Source organism: Tetrao urogallus, assembly GCF_951394365.1.
Source record: "Tetrao urogallus genome assembly, chromosome: 14".
Taxonomy (NCBI): Eukaryota; Metazoa; Chordata; class Aves; order Galliformes; family Phasianidae; genus Tetrao; species Tetrao urogallus.
This window is the reverse complement of record NC_136827.1, coordinates 7,514,880-7,534,343: the sequence shown is the minus strand read 5'-3', so window position 1 is coordinate 7,534,343 and position 19,464 is coordinate 7,514,880. Positions and strand designations below refer to the sequence as shown.

General features: G+C 39.0%; 1 protein-coding gene across 1 annotated transcript; it reads left to right on the top strand.

Annotated features, from left to right (window-relative positions):
- Positions 1-2,089: 2,089 nt before the first annotated feature.
- Positions 2,090-18,853, top strand: ADRA1B (adrenoceptor alpha 1B; the record flags this gene model as incomplete). The annotated part of the gene is made up of 2 exons (XM_079542350.1): positions 2,090-3,050; positions 18,291-18,853. The coding sequence occupies 2 exons, from the start codon at positions 2,090-2,092 to the stop codon at positions 18,851-18,853; spliced, it is 1,524 nt and encodes a 507-aa protein (XP_079398476.1).
- Between the last annotated feature and the right edge of the window lie 611 nt (positions 18,854-19,464).

Here is a 19,464-nt window from a genome sequence, read left to right as displayed (position 1 = left end):
TGCAGGCTGTCTGATCCCACTGGGACTCTGCAGCTGCTCCTGCAGCCCTCTGCACTGAAAGCAGTACTCAGCCAGCTGTGATTACACCTTCACAGTGGGAGCGAGCCCCTCAGCCTGAGGAATTTACAGTTTAAATAAACAAGGCAGAGAAATGAAATCAGAAATCACAAATGAAACAGAGTTCAACTGGAGTCCAGTGAGAATGGATAACTGCTAACGATGCATGTCTGAAAAGCAAGGCTGCTAACCGCTTTCATTAGCAATGAAAACTGTCTTGCAGAGACAGAAAAGCTGAGGTTAGCTCATAAACTGAGTGTTTGTTCCTCTTCTCTTCAGTGACTCTGTGGCATGTTATCATGTCACTCGTGTAAATATTTCAAAGAGAAGTTCCCAGTGACAGTGCTTTGCTATAGCCACTGCTGTTGAGAAGGGCTATACAAACATCTGCCATATATTCTTCAAATATAATTCAGCCAGCATTTTTGTTTACATGATTTATCCTTTATAACCAGCACTCAGCTGCAACTTTCAGCCATAGCTGCATTATTAAGAATGAACCTTTTTTTTTAAACACAGTACATTTTGCAATAGGAGAATCAATATACAGTAACCCAGAGCACTTCAGATAACAGCTGTAAAATATAATCTGATGGCAGAAAGTTAAGAACAGCATTTTGGCAGTTATACGTTCAGCTAATCTTTCACTTCTTCTTGTTAACAGTACCAGGCTATAAAGACCTGTATTTCTCCCTATCTAGTGACCAAAAGCTACACACGTTTTCCAGTACTGCAACGCTATTAGCGGAGGTAAAATATAAATCACTCGTTACTGACTTTTTTCCTAATAGGTTATTGCAGCTATTCCCAGGGCTGTAGCAGCTGAACAACAGGCCCCATCTCAGTGATCTCACAGCCCTTTCTAAGACACTTTAGCATAAAGAGTACATTGAAAAATGACTAAATACTTTTCACTGCTTTCACTTTGGCTGCGGTTGAGGATGTTCAGATCTGTTCAAGGCTGGGATTCAATGCATTAGTTTTTACCAAACTTATCTAGCCAGAAAAGAGATGAAGCCACTGCTGTGCCTGGTATACAGGAACATAGAATAAACATAAATATCCTACTAAAGGTTTGATAATGTGCTACTTTGTCTACATTAGTGTAAAGGTTACCCTGAGAAACAGACTATTCCACGTACATTTCTATGCCATCATTAAATATTGAATCTAGGAATAGAACAGAACCTATTTTTGGAACCTATTTCTCTTTAGAAAGCGGGAGAAGATTAGTTCTCTGAAATATTATGAGATTTGCTTTGATCACAAAATAAACTCGAAGACCTTTTTTTTTTGGTGAGTGAAAGGCAAAGGGTGCCACATCATTCTGTACCGAAATTGATTTGTTCACCATATCCTCCTGACTGCATTTTCCTCAAATAACAAAACTGGTTGTATTTTCTTTTTTTAAAGGTTCTCAATCCAAATTTCTACGTTGCGAATGCTTTAATTAAGACCGATGCATTCCATTCTATGAGCGTTCAGACGCCGATGTGGAAGCTTTATCTTGAACCGCATTGCCCTCTAGCGCTGCGCCGGGGCCGCCCCGTGATGTCAGCAGCGCAGCCCGCGAGCGCAGGCAGCGGCTCCCGCAGAGCCCCGAACTGCTGACAAACCCCTCGGAGACGCACGTCAGAGCAGCTAACGGGGGCATCCTTCCAACCGAACCACAAATGCACGAGGGAAGACAGTAAACGTGTCTTTTATTTCAGGGACCGTCATGATCAAAACAGCTACTTTCGACATCCGGCCAAGACCTCTGCCTGCTAATTTCTGTTTAAACGAGTTGATGTGAGAAATTCAGCGAGTTTGAACAGGCTGTTATTTCCGACAGGCTTTGGAAGACTTCACGCTGTGCAAGTTTTACGTGCTGAAAGCTAACAGCTTGCTGGAGAGATGAGTTCTCAATCCAAACCTGGCGGGGGCTTTGCAGCAACTTCTTGGGTGGAGAGAGAACTTTCTGCTGAACTCAACCATCTGCGTGTTGTGCACAGGATCCAATCATAACCTGCTATGGAGAATTACTTTTAAGATGAGTGCCTACCTTGCTGAGAAATCCAATTCATCAATACTTGGATATTTGAAAGTGTCTGCATTAAATAGCAGCAATCTTTCTGCAAACAGCTCCAATGAGACAACAAGCAACCTGGATTTGCCTACCTTGGATATCAGTAGGGCGATAACTGTGGGGCTTATCCTAGGTGCCTTTATACTCTTTGCTATTATAGGTAATATTTTGGTAATTCTCTCTGTTGCTTGCAATAGACATTTAAGAATCCCTACAAACTATTTCATAATTAACCTTGCAATAGCAGATTTGTTGCTGAGTTTTACTGTCCTTCCATTCTCTGCTACACTGGAAATCCTTGGCTACTGGGTTTTGGGGAGGATATTTTGTGATATCTGGGCAGCAGTTGATGTGCTCTGCTGTACAGCTTCTATTTTAAGTCTATGTGCAATCTCCATAGATAGATATATAGGAGTACGTTATTCTCTTCAGTATCCAACTTTGGTAACAAGAAGAAGAGCGATTCTAGCTCTCCTAGGTGTCTGGGTCCTTTCCATGGTAATTTCTATTGGACCTCTTTTGGGCTGGAAAGAACCAGCACCCAAGGACGAGAAAGTGTGCCGTATCACTGAAGAACCATTCTACGCTTTGTTTTCTTCCTTGGGGTCATTTTACATTCCTTTAATCGTCATCCTCGTCATGTACTGTCGGGTCTACATAGTGGCCAAAAGGACTACAAAAAATCTGGAAGCTGGGGTTATGAAAGAAATGTCCAACTCCAAGGAGCTGACGCTACGGATCCATTACAGGAACATTCATGAGGACACCTTAAGCAGCAACAAATCCAAGAGTCACAATCCCAGAAATTTCTTAGCTCTCAAACTTTTAAAATTCTCTAGAGAAAAGAAGGCAGCCAAGACGCTGGGAATTGTGGTTGGCATGTTTATCTTGTGCTGGCTACCTTTCTTCATTGTTCTGCCTCTAGGTAAGTTGGTAATCAAGGGAATGTGGGGAGGGAGAGGAAGAGCATAGCTGTTTACTATAAAAATCCCACAGAAAATAATCAGATGAATGAGAAGTACATAACCATTTTGAAAACTGCAGTGAACAGATAAAAGGGTGGGAAGTGAAAGTAATTTATTTCTAATGTTGGCTTTTTCTAAGGCTCATGCGGCAGCCTTGCAAAGTGTGCAGCCTGCATGAAGTCTGCCCATCTGGGCCCTCCTCAGTGATGTCAAATCAAGGGATAATGCTGTCAGTTTACATATAAAATCCTCTCTCACGGGTTTTGTTTAGACTGAATTAGCTTGTATAGGAAGCTTTAACAAAACCTTTGTAGACAGAATCAAAATTAGTTTCAGCATTGAAACTTTCTCTGTTCCAGTTACTGCTGCAGGTTCAGACCATAAAACAGAGTCTTCAAACATTACAAAGTGTCTTAAGTGAAAATGGGCCCAACCAAATGATGAGGTGCAAAACCCTTCTGATCTTTAGGAAGCTGAAAGAGTTCTGGTTCTCAGTTCAAATTTCATTGATCCAATCCCAAAAAATAAATCCTTGAAGCCCACTTCTCTCTGCCAAACTGTTCCCTTTGGTTTCAGTAGGTCTCCGTTCAGGCATTCCAGGAGATCGTCATGTGCATTTGTGACAGCAACCTTAAACTTCAAAATATTATTAAAGTATTCAACTCGGCCTTAACAGGGCACTGCATTTCAAATCCTTATGAAATCTGCTTACACTGTCTTTAATATCAGCATCAGCTCTAAAGAGGAACATTTCAAAACCTGTTAATATTGAATTACTATGCTTTGAAAAATATCTGTTCAAAATTCACTTCTGAGACACAAACTGTCAGACTAAATACAGAGAGGTGGAGAAAAAAAAGGGAGGAAAAGCCCTTATCAACATTCTGTGTTCACGTTTACTTACTGACCATACCAAAACATTTCTAATTGAGTGAATACTTTTAGAGACCTGTAAAAAATTAAACTGTGTTTAACAGCATTGGTCGTGGTGAAGTGTTTTGAGATTATAATTTCTAGTCTAAATGACATTGCATCTTCACTGAATGTCAACCAGAGCACATCTGCTGCAGCTATTGAAGAGTCACCGTTGCCTCTAACTTAGTGTGTCTAAAACTGAAAAGTCTTCATAATTCATGATCTACATAAAGCTAATGCTGAGCTTATTACAAATTCCAAACAGAAGAAAAATAGAGAGCAAAGTTCTCCTTGGCTACTAAAATTTAAGTCCTATGCTATCTCTTAAGAAAGAAAGTTCACGACATAGAACAAGTTTCCAACCATTCCTGAAGGACATACTTAAGTGGATAGAAATTTATTTTCCCCATATATTACCAGCAGTAGCACTAGATACGTATCTACTAGGTCATGTCTCCTCTGATTCTGAATTATTGGAGGAACTTTGGAAATAAAAAGTAAGCATGAATGCAACAGAACACATGCTTAGCTAGCAGAAGCCAGTACTAGCACTGCTACTGTGCTACTCAGCAAACAGATGCAAACTAGTCCATTAAAACCATTTTGGTAACAGGGTATAACTAATATGACAAACAACTAAGTTTTCTGGAAGGGAGTCAGTTTTCCCATTGGGAAATTACTGCAAAATTCCTGGTCTTTACCGGGAGGTTTAATGAGTGACTGATTATAACAAATGAGTGGAGAATTCACAGCTTGTCACAGTATTATTTTATCTCTCATTTATCTCTCATCTCACTTGTGCCCAAGCCATCAGTGAAGAAGACAGCCACTCCAGCAAGCTCTATTGGTAGCAGTGCCTGGCAGGCTGAAAGGCGACCTGCTGCTGTGGGCTCTGACCCAGCACAGCTTGGGTGCCAGTGAATCTCAGCAGGCTCACTTCAGAGCTGTGAGCTCCTGGTGCCTCACAGAGCTGTGGGTCAGGCAGAGCTGCTGTTGTTACAGTTAATACTAGAACAGTGAAAAAAATAAGCGTGTCAGCACTGCTAGTGCAGTGGAAAAGAACTGCTATTGCAGGAGGGTAAAAAAAAAAAAAAAAAAAAATGATATGCATAGTATCCAACAAAATATCCAAATGTATTTAAACATTTGGTGGTGGTACTTCCTTTGTTTTACTGACAAAGAATAGTGCAGTTCTCATTCCTTGCCCCACTCCTTTTTTTTTAATTTACTCAGGACACTCCAGAGTCTTGTACTTTTCACGTCTGTAGCAGTGCATTAATGTACTTTGTGTCTGTATATTAATGCTGCTAGGGATGACTAAGCATTGTTCACAAAAGCAAGTGGGGAAAAGACCTTTTCCCAACCTGCATAATTCAGTCGTTCCCAATGGGAATACTGGGTACAGCAAAGGAGAACTTCCTAAGGAGCTTTGCTATGTGCTGCATTTTTCATAACAGAAATCTTTTCATTTTTGTCTTGAAGTTACAAACATAAAGGAAAAGTTAAGAACCCTTATGAAAAGCACACAGTGATACAGAATCCATTTTAGTGATAGGCAAATGTAAAATCCAAGCTGTATCAATGATTTACAAAACTCAGCAGGTCCTGGACTGCTCCAGTCACAATCTATTCACCCATCGTTGCAGAACTGCAAAACTACAACACCTCTTCTACTTCTGATTCCAGACTAGATATTTGCCTTCACTGTAGTGAAAGGCTTCTTCCTCAGCCTGTATTTTTCATGCCCTTATATCTGCAAACACCAATCTAAATCATACATTCACATCTGCATCTTTAAGATGTGTGCCTTGTTTCACTCAGTAATGCAATGACTGTACAGTGGTGTTAGCAGAGTAGCTCTGAACTTCTGATGATTCAGCTGCAACACATTTGAAAAGTCAGTAATCCTTGTTTCTGCAACACTCCAAAACTAGGAGTTAGTAAATCTGCTTATATGTAGGAGTTCTCCTCATGTCAAAAGCATTCTCAGATGTTCTACTAGTTGCCCAGCCAAAATTATAATTGTTTGGTTGTGGCACATTAATATATACAGCTATTCATTTTTATATCCCAGACAAAGGATTATTGCATCAGATGGCAGATAAATGCTGGGAACTGATGTGGTGTTGAAAGCAAGGATATTGCTTGAATAAATATTCCACAACAAAGGGTGATTTTCAAGCAAGAATCACAAGGCTCTGCAAAGAAAGCTCTCTGACAGAGCTCTGTATACAGCCCCAGAGAGAAATTAGAGCACAGACACCATGAGGTGTTGAGTACTGTAAAACTATTAGCACAAAGAAGCACTTGATGATGCAGCAAAACTTCTCATAGAGAATAATGTGATAAAATTGGTTTTTATTCCAGATATTTCTTCCAGATAGCAACAGAGCAACAGAATTTCCCCATGATCTTTATTTATATATGCTTCACAGCTTTGTAAACTTTCACCTTGCCGCTCAGAATTATTTCTGGTAACGCATAAAAAATAAAATGAAGACGTGTCTTTGAGACAACTTCTCATACTATAAATTCAGCGACTCAGCTATGAAGAGTAAATATCTTGTGTTTTTAGAATAAATCTTTATTTTCTTCCCCCTCAGATAAATCCATTCTTGATCAGAGCTACACTAAAAATGCATTGTTGAACGATGTTAACTAAAAGTGATTAATCTAAACCAGAGCCCTGCAGCTATATGCATTAAAACTTCCTCCTTTAAAGGAAGATCCAATTTTATGCCAATAATTTCATTTTAAAAATGCATCCAAAATGACAGATCATGTTTTCCCTTGGCAACCAGATAAAACTTTAGTCTCATCTCTGTTAAATGAGGCATCAGACTGGGCTTGCCAGTCTTCTCCCAGCTGTAGAGCTCACACAACACACGTTTGCACACAAACCTACCATCTCCACTACTGTTCCAAAGCATGCCAACTTCCCCAGCCTATTGCTTGACTCCAGTAGTGATCAGCAAAGCATTTTTCACTCCCCAGTTCAGAGCCCATCCCTCTGCTCCTACAAAACCTGTGATACTAGCCACTAAATTCAGAAGCAAACTTCTTGTAACTTAACTGGCAGTGGTATAAGATCCCAAGAGCCTCAGAACAAAGACACAGCTGTTTTGACTACTTTTGTATATTAAGTTCTTTAAACCTCCCTATAGTAAAAAAGAACATAAAAGTCTTCTGCTAATTGGCCAGCCAATACAAAATGATTCCTAAAATAAAATGTTGTTCATGTAAAGTTCATAAATTTATGTTACGTCAGGCCAACCTCTGTATCTCTGCACTAGAATACCAAATTAGGTCTCTGAGTTTCCCATGGGAAACACTCCAAGTCATTAAGTCCACCACTGCCACTACTACTGGGTTCTGCTTTCTGCAAGGCTTCAAGCCTGGTTTGTCTTCCATCTCATTTTGGTCTTGCCTTGCCTTCTGCTTTCTAAATAGTCTTACTCTGTAGAGTTATGGCCATAAAGAACAAGGAGAAATTAATGGTACATGTTGCAATCTGTCCCTCTGCCCACTTTGCAGCTCTAACTTTGGAACATATTCAGTTATAATGGTGACAGCAGAAAACTGCTCCTCCTACTTTTTAGGCAAGTCCTGTAAGACTAAATATATGATATGAGCATTTCTTGGCCAGTACAGCTACAGCATGTTTTGCCACACATGGAGAACTAATTTAGATTCTTTTTACTACTAGAATATCCTCCCTTAAGTCCTGATGTGAATCTTCTGTGCAAAAGTAAATTGCATCCAAAGAATCCCAATTAGCAATTATTTAATCATAGAATCCTTTAGGTTGGAAATGAGCTCTAAGATCATCAATTTCAACAATTAATCTAGAACTGCCAAGTACTCTACATTTTAGAAAAAAATTCTGTTTTATCAATGCAGCCAAAATTACGAATTCTGAAGGATTGGGCACTTCTTTTGCAGATTTGATTTGCAGGTCAGAGGAACAAAGAAATTTTAGAGTACAGCCTTAGGAAAGTAAACATGCAAGGCATATGCAGAAAAAACTCCAAAACACACGGAGCCCATTGAGCTTCAGGGACGGCAGCATCCTCCCACCTCAAGTGTAAAAGAAAGGCTTCCCAAATACAAGCTACATCATCACCCGTGATGTAGGAGCACGGACCACATCCTGATACTATTGCCATAAAACCACGTCTGCCCCTTGAAAAAAAATGCTGCAGTTACAACAACAATGACTCACTATGGAAGCAGCAGAAAAAAGATACTCTGGTTTCCAGGTGCACAAACTACTTTCAATGGAAGTCCTTCACTGAATCAGAAAGTTCCAAGGAGAAAAAAAAAAGTCAGGACTGAGTCAGTGGGCAGCAGTAGGAAATCTCAAAATTATTGAAACCAAAACAGGAGAGAATTGGTAGTTCCAGAGGGAACGTAGCTTTCAGCATGCAACAAAGCAGGAGACACAAGGAGCACATGCCTTAGGAATCCCCAAACACGTGCCACTGTTCAGGTTGGCAGTCATTATGAAAGCACTGAATAAAGCTATGCTTCTGCGTACAGTTCTAAGGACACCAGCTGTATGTCCTTTAGTGCTCCTATCTGTGAAATGTAGTCAGGAATAAAAATGTATGTTTATGTTTCTTTCATATCCTCACTGAAGTTCTGCTCCACAGCCCATAGCAAGATTTAGAGCTATTTTCATGGACTTTCAAGTGACATCTAGAAACTGAAAAAGCAGTAACGATCAGTGTCTAAATAACAAAGGAGAAAATACAACCGAAGTTCATACGGTAACTTCGTAGCTGTATTCAATACCCTGCTAGAATCCTCTTGTTATCTAGTGATGCCCAAGACAGATTGCCTTAGTTATAGGTGAAAAGTGAGAAGGGGAGAAAAAGACACTAAAGTATGCCCAGTAATTGAACATAGTTAAGTATAACATATGAAATGTCAGCAGACGCAGGGTGATTTTTCTAGACTTCTCTGATCAGCTAAATCATTGCAAAACAAACATAAGCTTGGCTCATATTCTTTCTAGTTAGCAGCTGCAAAAGTCTGTATCTGTTTTGGACAAATTTTTAATAACAAGAATATATTATTTCTGTCCTTACCATCAATTTTAGAGTACTGAAAGAGTTTCTTCCTAAATCAGGCCTTGGTTTTACAATGTTTATGCATGAGCAACACAGTGTAAAAAGAAGTTAAATTTAATTAAATTTTTAAAAGTTAATTTTCTCCGCAGTGTAAGCCATCACAAGTAGTGTGAATTGAGAAGGAATAGATCTATAAACAAGCACAAACAGAATTTCTGTCAAAATTCTGTGTGTGCTCGATGGCTTTTTTTCCCCAAATCTTGTATATTTTCTATATCTTAAATACCTATATTCTGTTATTTAAGACATTCAGAATTTTTGCCAACAGGACAGCTGTAGATAAGGCTCGAAGAACCTTCACTCTGCCAGTTCATTTATTTATTTATTCTTTTTTAAACTACAGATTTCCTTTATCTTTTTCTTTCTAGATTGGAGAAAGTTCCTACTTAACTCTTCTATACCTTCAACAAATATCAACTTGCCAATAGTCTGTTGTACCCTATGTTTTTAAAAATACTTTTCAGCTCTCCATGATTTGAGCAACAACAGCATCTTTTGTAAGAGGCTGTACAAAGGGCAGCTGGGGACTTCAGACCAGAGCAGGATCTGTAGGCATGATTTTATAAAATCTGCATGCCTGGTGACAATGTTGGCATGCCAGGAGTGCCGGTGTTAGTAATGTGTGGTTAAATACATTAGCACTGCTCTTTTAAAAATGCAAATACAGTTACTTCCCTTTGCAGTTGCTTGCAAAACAAGAAGATGCAACAACTCTGAGTTTTAGTAAGAAGATCTGATTCTTACCTGCTGTAAGATTACATTACCTAATGTACTACAATTTCCATCAACAAAGCTTCAAGGAAAGTAAAGGTCTGATTTTATTTTGGTCACTCTAGATAAAACTCTATTTTTGGAGCCTTTAATAGTATGTCAGATTTGAGCTACTGTGAATGCAAGCCTTGTAGGAATGGTTTGTTCACCTGAAACGTGAGCCATCCTTTATCAGAGATGGGCAGTGCGGATGGTGAGAAATTGTGGATTTTAATCAGGAAAAGAAAATAGAAACTGTAGCCTTTCCCAGTCTATAGGATAGCAAGGAAAATATTTTCCTGAGGCTTTTCTCTTGTTCATATTTCCTTAGAGGAAGGTACTTTTTAAAATTAGATTTGGCAGTCATGTATGTTCGCTATAATTTACCTGCTTAAGAATTTGTTTGCTTAGGATCAGGCCTCGGATGGGCAAGACTTCAGGAACTTGGTTAATACGCATCCTGAGGCAATTCAAAGAGACACCAATGTCCTCAATGAGCACAAATGCTCATCATCATCACTGGCTTATGGTAGTAATTTAAATCTCTTCTCTTTCATTTTCTCTAATAAATTTTATTCTATTGTTTTTGGATGCTATTCCTGTTTCTCAGGATCTTTTATTCCCCCTGCTGTTATCCTAATCCTTTCTCCTAGAAGGCCTGCAGGCTCTCCCAGCTTGATCAGCTCTTAATTTTATATCTCTCTGTTTTGTACTCTGCTGTTTGTAAACAGGGGTTCTTTTTTCTATATTAAATAAATCCAAGGGAATGTAAACAAACTGAACGCTGGAAGGAAAGAAATCAGGAGCTTGAGAAACCCAATTAGCTTTAAAACCTTGGCATGTTGACTTGGCTAAGCAAGTGGTAAAAAGGACCACAAAAAGCTTAAATACAAGACTAAAATCCTTCCCACATTCTGTAAGCTCATAACAACTGTGGTCAAACACAGCTTATTGTTTTTATGAGGAGAATTTTACTAGCTATCCACATGCAGCACTTCAGCTTTCCCTGTTCATTAAGAAGTGGCAGTAATTCAACCTCTAACAGCTAGTAGCAGGTCTGGCACAGCAGGAATCACAGCAGGAACTGCAGGGCAGCAGTGGTGGTTCGCAGCCAGGAAAAGGTGGTTTTCATAGGAAGGCTGATTTTCAACATAAAACAAATTTACAGTGAAGCGATAATCATTTTTGCAAAAGTCATCTTCTCGAGGACAGGGTATGATATCCTAAGCCAATTCCCGCTTCTCAAGTTTCAGAATTCATGTTATCATTTGCATTTTGCAATGTTTTACACCACTACTGTGCTTTTTAAGACGCTGGAATTTTCTGCATTCCAGAAAACACTGAAAAACTCAGATTTAAATCCAGCCACACGACTGCACGCTGTTCTCTCCTCTCAATAAGGAAGGATGCATTTGTCTTCCAAGGTCCCCTCAACCAATTCTGTAACAAAACTTTCAAAGTTCCAAACTTTATGGCTTTTCTTTAAGATTAAAATAATGATAAAAGTTTGTTCAGTGATGCTCTCTTCCTGCTGCACTATTGCTCCACAACGTATTTTACTGTAGTTCATCTGCTGTTACAGAATACTAATAGACACACAGGACCTAAACAACTCCAGATCATTCTGTTTCAATAAAAACAAATGCAGCATTTATTCCAGTAAACAAGATCATGCACTCACCCCAGGTTGGCCCCCACCCTAAGTGGAACCAGATTGAGAAGTTCTTGAAATACGAGTTTCTGTTAACTGATAGAAAACACAGCACCTAATAACCCAAAACTTATTCAGAGAGACTTTCCTTAACTCTAAAAACCTTTCAGTGCTCTTCACCAAATGTTCAACCATCATCTAATCTAAGTATCAAATACTTTATTCTGAACATAGTTGATAATTCTGAGTAATTCGTAGACTTAATTGATAAAGATAAATTAGCAATGAATGCTTAATTAATAGAAAGTCAATTTTCACAACAAAAAGCAATTAGAAAAGAGTAGCAGCTAGAATTTAAAATTAAATGAGACATGAGAGGAAAATTAAGTATTTAAAAATGAAGAAGAAAGGAAATATCAGGAAAGCAAACATGCCACTGTGGAAAGAGAAAAACATGAGAGATATTAAAGAGAAGGTGGATAGGTAGAGAATGTCATTAATTTTGGTCTAATATAAATACTTAAATAGCTTGCTCCCGCTAGGTACAAATAATAAGTGCATGGCATTCTTGAAAACAGACACAGAATATTCTGCCCCACAAAGATGACTCACTCAGATGTTAATGCAGGATGTAAAAATATTCAGACAGCCCTATCAGATGCAAGGTGGGAGCATACTGAGTGTATCACAGGAACAGAGCCAGTAGATGGAGGGAAGTGATAATGTCCTTTTATTAAACACTCATTAAACCACGCCTGGAACAGTGCAACCACATAGGAAGCTGTCTTAGAGGGAAGGCAATGATAAACTGGAGTCCAGTGGAGGTGACCAAGGATATCACAGGGTTGAGTAGGCTAGGTGAGGGGAACCTGAGGGAATGGGGTTTTTCCAGCCTGGAGAAGGGATGGCTTCAGGGGAGCTAATGCAGTGTTGAGACCAAGATTGGAAACGAGACCACATGAAATCCCTCCCCACTGCAATAATTCTGTAATTCTGGCAACCTCTTGGCTTTTGGCCCCAAGTATAAATACATGTATATATACTTCTTGCATGAGTGATGAACAGAGCAAATGTAACTGCACAACAGAACCAACAGATATTTCACAAATGGCTGTCTAGCATCACAAACAACTGTTGATCATTACCCACAGTTGCTTACTTCCTGTAGGTGGCTGGAAATGGCACACAGGATGCAGTGGCATAGAGAGATCAAAGGCAATTTCAAAAGTTTTCGTTAACTCATGAACATTACCTTACATAATCTTTTTAAGACTTAAACTCTAGATAATTACTATAGTACTTGATCACCTGACAACTGGAGTAGCAGATTTTCTCCTTTCTCCTGGGTGTAGTTTGAGGGGATGAATGGTTGGTTGGTTGCATTGCCTGGTTTAATTTTTCTCCCATAACATGAATGTGGAAACTAAAACATGTCCTGTGTACTACACTTGCAACATAACCTTGCCAAATGTTACATTAAGGATCCTTAAATAGAAGGTCCTAACTTTCCCACACTCCTTTCTGTACGCATATAGAGATCAGTGGAGAGAGGTAGCAACAGAGCAGATACTTAGATGGAAGAAAAGTAACAGAGCAGGAAAGAATATGAGAAAGCAGTGTGTATGTGTTTCAGCTCTGTACAGGGCTACATCAAATCTTGCTTAAGTGAAAGACATTTCTTTATTAAGGCTATTGTGAGTAAACCAGTCTAGAAGATTTTCCTGCTCTTCAATCTGTTAATTTAGAGACTGTTCCAAGCTACACTAAATCCTTCATGAACCCTTACAAAGACTTTCAAGTACTCCCACTGACTCCAGTGGTCTGAATTTCAATAGCACAGCGATGCTCTGCAGAATGTGTGAAGACAACTAATACACCAAATTGTTTCTCATGATGTTCCCTAATCTCATTGAGGGTGCTTTACTTACTTTCAGCACAGTAAAGCATTTATTATAAAGACCCAGTCAGTCCCTAAATGAAATTAGCTTTTATTAAACAAAATACTACTTAATTTCTTTCCATGCTGTTTGCTTTCGCTCAGTATATTCCCAAACAGAATAGCTCTGTCAAGTCTGCTGAGCACAGCTGGTTAAATTAATGACCAAAATACAATAAAATCTGGTCAGATTGATTGAGTTAAAATATTTTCTGTTCTGTATTTCTGTCTGGCAAAAGCTTTGCAAAAACTTTATTAGTGTAAGAGGTGCAATCAGAGGTAAGATTGTGGTGCTATGTTTAATAAATCACAGTGTTTAGCACAGGAGGATAGAAAACTTACATTCCTTTTGAGTGAAGCTGTTAAACATGAAACATCAGGAAGGAGGTAACAGAGAAGAGTCACTCTGGCTACTGCCATCACAAATACACCACTGAGGAGATAATCATGCGCAATATTTTCCAACCATTTTGAAAAGCAATCTAAAACAGTACAGGGAAATACTTAATCTGTTTATCAGACTGTGATGGGAAAATAGTTGGAGGTTAGAGAAGGAAATATGAATTTGATGTTTATAGAATGGGTCTATTTAGCTTTCCCATTTTATCAAGGTACCAAAATAGTCCACAGTTGTTTGCTTCTGACAGGTTAATTACAAGGTAAAAGCATGTGTGCAGTTAAATAAAAGATGTTGTTAATTACAAGAACAATGTAAGGAAGAGTAATCTTAAAAATAAACAAGTTAATCAAAATATTTTTCATGTCTTTATATTACATTATATTATATTAAAAGGCAGAGGAGCTTTGTACAATAGTAACCAAATCGAACTACTTACAAGTACATGGCATATACAGCCACTTCCAGCTATACCACCTTCTGGATGACTTAGTGCATCCTCTCTCTATGTAGGAAAGGAAACCCAGCAAGAAGGAACTGAATACAGGAACTCAGAAACTTTCTAAAAACCTGAAGAGAATAAGTGCCCAAAGAAGTATCAGCCAGACATTCCATTTTTCTGACAGTTAATCCTCAACCTAAATAGTGGATATATTTACTGAGAATATAGAAGATTACAGTGTCAGTGAGATTCCAGTACAGCAAATGCAAAATTTTGCTGGCTTGCCAAAAATTTAAGCCATGAGGTTTTCCTGATGAGCAAAGTTATAGTCTGCAGAGTCAATCAGAGAAAGTAGGACTAGAAGGTATCCGAAAAAGTCACACAGGGCATCCTCCAACCCAAAGGCTGGATCAGCTATACCTAGGTCAGTAGATGTATGTCTACTCCATTTTTAAGAGTCTTCAGCATTGAAATTCTATACATTTCTTAAGTGGGATGTTCCAGCATCTTCCTGCATCAATAGTCTGAAAGCACCTCCCAGTTTATCTTGCTGCAGTTCAAATCACTGTGCTACCTATATTAGCCACGGTGGACACGGAAAACTTCCAATTTCATTTACTTCCTCTTTCAGATTATTTTAAAATTGAAGACTAACTGCTGGGCGTCCTTTCAGCTCTTTTTATTCTCCATGATGTACTGCAAAACTATTGTCTTCAAATGACTCTATATGTTCCACTGGTGGCCCTCTTCATTACAAATGGATCACTTCATGGGTGGGGTTCTGCTGAGTTCATGTAGCCATTGAATATAACCCACACAGTGCCAGTAATGCATTTTATCATATGGATCAATTAATTTCTGTTAATCTCAGAAAATATTCTTGAATTCTGATTTTTCCTTGGGAAGGTAGAAAGGCAGTAGAACCCACCAAAAACACTTTTTGAATTCACTGTGTGTTCTACAGGTTGAGTCATGGCAGGTCTCATTGGCATGTTCCAGTTCCACTCCTGGTAGAACAATTTTTCCATAGAGAAAACTACTGAGCCCACATCCACCAGCTGACTGCTTTTACTTTCCTCCAGCTGAGATTGTTCATTGGTAAAATCAAGAGGATGCTGTAATCAGGATGACTGACAGATGAGAAGCGCCATCCGACAGCAAGTAGAACATGCTCCCATCCAGGAACTTACACCCACATGGTCTGCAGTAACCTCTTACTGCTGGGCCTTCCTGAAATCACCGTCTACCTGATTTTGGTGATAAAAATCCCCACCAAACACTAGGACATAGTAGTGCATTGCACCACAGGCAAAATTCATAGATGAAATTCATCTGCCTTCAGAGCAGTGCATGTACCTGTATTTGTACACATACACGAGGAAGTGTAGAAGAGTTAAGAATTCTAACCAGTTTTAACACGCCAGATTGAAATAAGATAAATTAACAAAACAATCTATAAGCCAATGTTGTTTTTTTAATCAAATACCTCTTGTTCAGAAGAGCACACTTCTTCCTCACCTGCTTATCAAAACTTAATTTAATGGTTTCTTTGTGACTTAAATGAACAAATTTCCACTGTGCTGTTCGCAGAACTAGGAAAAAGTGAAGAATTAAGTAGTGTTTCATGATCGTTAGCTTCATGAAATTTGTTCCCAAGTTTCTTAACTCCAGAACTTTCCTACTATTGTAACTAAATGCTGGCACTTATTTAAAAATAACACCACCACACAGCTTTCCAAATTGATGTATCCCCAAATTTTATCTGCTAATGACTCAGCTTGGGTCATGATCACTTCTAAATGATCAATCGGGGCTCAGCAATTTTTCTAGAATCTTGAATACAAGGTGCCTCTGTCAGTCAGGGTTATTATGGAGGAATTCTCCACTCTTTTGTGTTGCTGCCCTTTAATACAAAAGACCTTTGGAAATGCTTGCTGCGGCTGCTGAAAATAATCTGTCATTTTTTTTTTCCAAATGACATTTGAAAAACAGGTTATTGTAGAAGATAGTTGTAAGCTCCTTACCTTTTTTTTTTTTTCTTTAAGGAACACATATTCCTCTCAGCAGTTTAAAGATCAGCCATTTTTCAGCACTCAGCTTTTTACTCCTTCCACCCCCTTCCCCCCCCCCAGCTTGGTCTCTTAGTCTTTACAGTACGTGGTTTTATTTGGTTCACGTGTAAGATTAAACAATCACAACTCATTTATCTGCATTGGTTCAGAGTTTTCATCTCTATAGCTTATTTTATTTGTCCTTAGGGAATTTCACAGAATTTGTCAGAAAACTTTCTTAATAATATTTTATATCTTTGAAAGCCAAACCACAGCATTTACTATGTCTAAAATTATTAAAATCTGGTGGAGCAATTTCCTACAGATTTTTAGTTATTACAGTATAAGATAACAACAAGAAAACTGGTCTGGAAAAACTCACCACTGTCCAATCAAGATTTACACATTGAAGAAAAATGGAAGCTCTTCAGACACTTCATGAGATTTACTGGGCTTTAAAAAAAAAGTAATTCATTTTTTAAGGAAGCTCCAGAAAACAGAGCTAATTTTAAACAGCAGCATACAAGTACACAGCAAAGGGGAAAATGAAGAACTATTATTCTGAATTCGTAGGATCTCTCCTGGTTTCTATTAGCCAGATGAGGGGGATAAAGAGAGCTGATGCCATTTTAGTACCTGATTTTCTCTTCTGAGCCAGATCAGGTACCAATGGACACAGTGACAGAGGAGGACAGCAGCCACCTGATAAACAACGTGCACATAACTCCTGACTTCCTTGTGAGCTGAGGAGACCCAAATCCATAGTCAGCTATGCCAGAATTGTCTTCTATGTAAACAGTATCTGCTGTGACACATAGGAGCTTTTTAACCAAGCCACTGAGAAATGCTTTTCATAGTTTAGAGGCCCAAGCCATGGCCTCTACATTGCCATGAGATGGGAAACACGCCGAGAATCACAGCCCTCCCCACCAAGGCATCCTGACAGCCACAACTGACTCAGCTGCTTTCACAGCCCAGGGAATCTAAATCATTTCAGTGTAAAAGGTCCTCTTCTCAGGGATGTGACACTCCAGTTTGAGTGTCATTTCCCACAGAAAGAACTGAAAATCGAATTCTAGTTCTTGAAAGCAGGATGCCCTGTGAACCTCTGTTCTTTGATTACTTTAGCCAGACACAAAGGTGTTTTCCCAGCTGGAAAACTGTTGAATGTCTGCTTTAAAAAAAAAAAAAAAAAGCATTCTTTTATGGAGATTAGTTTACTAAATTTAATTGATAATTCCATCTTTTTAATGATACAAAATACACAAAATTTATTTCCCAGTACAAGTTTTTCATTTGGGCGTCCTCTGAAGTGACATTATTTAGTTGTGAACAAAACAGGAAGTATTCATAAAAGAATCTTTCTTTGGTTTACACCATTTGTTATGACTGGGATACGTCACCTGCCAAATTTACTTCTGGTTTCAAGAGGTTTGTAGCCTACCAATAATCTAGCTAACCTGGGTAATATTCATAGGCTGAAAAAGAATATAATATAAGTGATAAAGCATGTCTGAATACTCTCCTTCTGAAAAGCCTGGAAATATTTAGATCCTTTTCTGCAGGTGACATTTAATAGCTCTTTGAAGAAGGCATGACCTTATTCCATGTGTGTAGTAGTTTTGATAATGGGTGTTTGATCTTTCACTGGTATACAGCAAGTTTGTTCAACAGACACATATAGCAACTTCATATTAATTCAACACTAAATATGTGCTTCCATATCTTTTGTGTGGTGGATAAAGCAGTTCCTCATTAGCTTTAAAAATAATATAAATAACACCTTATTGTCAGAAGACCAACACTGAAAGCAGCATGTGTTAAGGATTTTCAGCAACCAGATTCTAACACTGATCTGACAGGATATTTACCTTTACCAGGTAAATCAGTTATCTCAAATAATGTCTGCTTGTTTCTTCTGAACAGGATCCCTGTTCTCAGCTCTGAAACCCCCTGAAATAGTCTTCAAGGTGATTTTTTGGCTTGGCTACTTTAACAGCTGCTTGAATCCAATCATCTACCCTTGCTCAAGCAAAGAGTTCAAGAGAGCTTTCATACAGATTCTAAAATGCCAGTGCCACCGTCGAAAGCAGTTGGGGTGGTGGGCCTACAGCTACAGGAACTGGAATCGGTGCTCCTTTGAACACCCTCGGAAGGACTCTCTGGAAGACAGTGGGAGTTTCTTAAGTGGCAGTCAGAGGACATTATCTTCAGCATCTCCCAGCCCTGGCTACCTGAGCAAAATCACTCACCCGCATATGGAAATGTGTACATTCCAGGAATGGAAAAACCCCAGCTCTTTCCTGAGCCCCTTACAAGAAGGCAGCAGTCAAAAGGACCCATGCCAATTCTTCACCTTCAATCTCCTAACAGAGCGCAATGGACACATTGCTGCTAGCAGCCAAGCCTCCAGCAACGGGGACCACGAGGACATCTGTGACACAATGAATGGTAGAACTGACTGTAGTACAAGCATCGTGCTGGAATGAATGGATTCTAATCAGTCTGCACAGATTCTGCTCTCTTCATACACCAACCTCTGATATTTATCCCAGGGGAAGACATGGACCACTGCACAGTTCTCAGTATGGCACTAGAAGGAAGCCAGTGAGGAACAGGCAGATCACCATCACAAGAATGGCAAAATCTAGAGGCTAGCCATGTTCCTAATAAGTTGCTAAAGATGCTACTGAAACAAATACAGAATGCAGAGAAGTAGCTGGATAAACCCAGGGAAGTACACAGCCAATTATTCAGCTATCATGGTAGTGCTGTAGAACAGCCAAACACACACGTATATAGAAAGAATGTATAAATATGGGGGAGGGCAAGGGAAATGTGTATGAAAGTTTGTGTGCACACGTGTGCTAGCCGCATGTTTGGATACCTGAGAGTGGAAGTGAGCAATGCAGTTGTACAGCGTTGTTTGTACCTCTCCAGAGCACTAGCTGCTGCTGATTTTGCCTGCAAAATTCTGATTGTTGCTGTACTTCACTGTACATTAGCACTTTAGAAATGGAAAACAATGTCAAAGATTAAAGTAATTTCGCAACAATTTAAGCACTTGCACCTATTACTATGGAGCTGGAATCCAACCAAG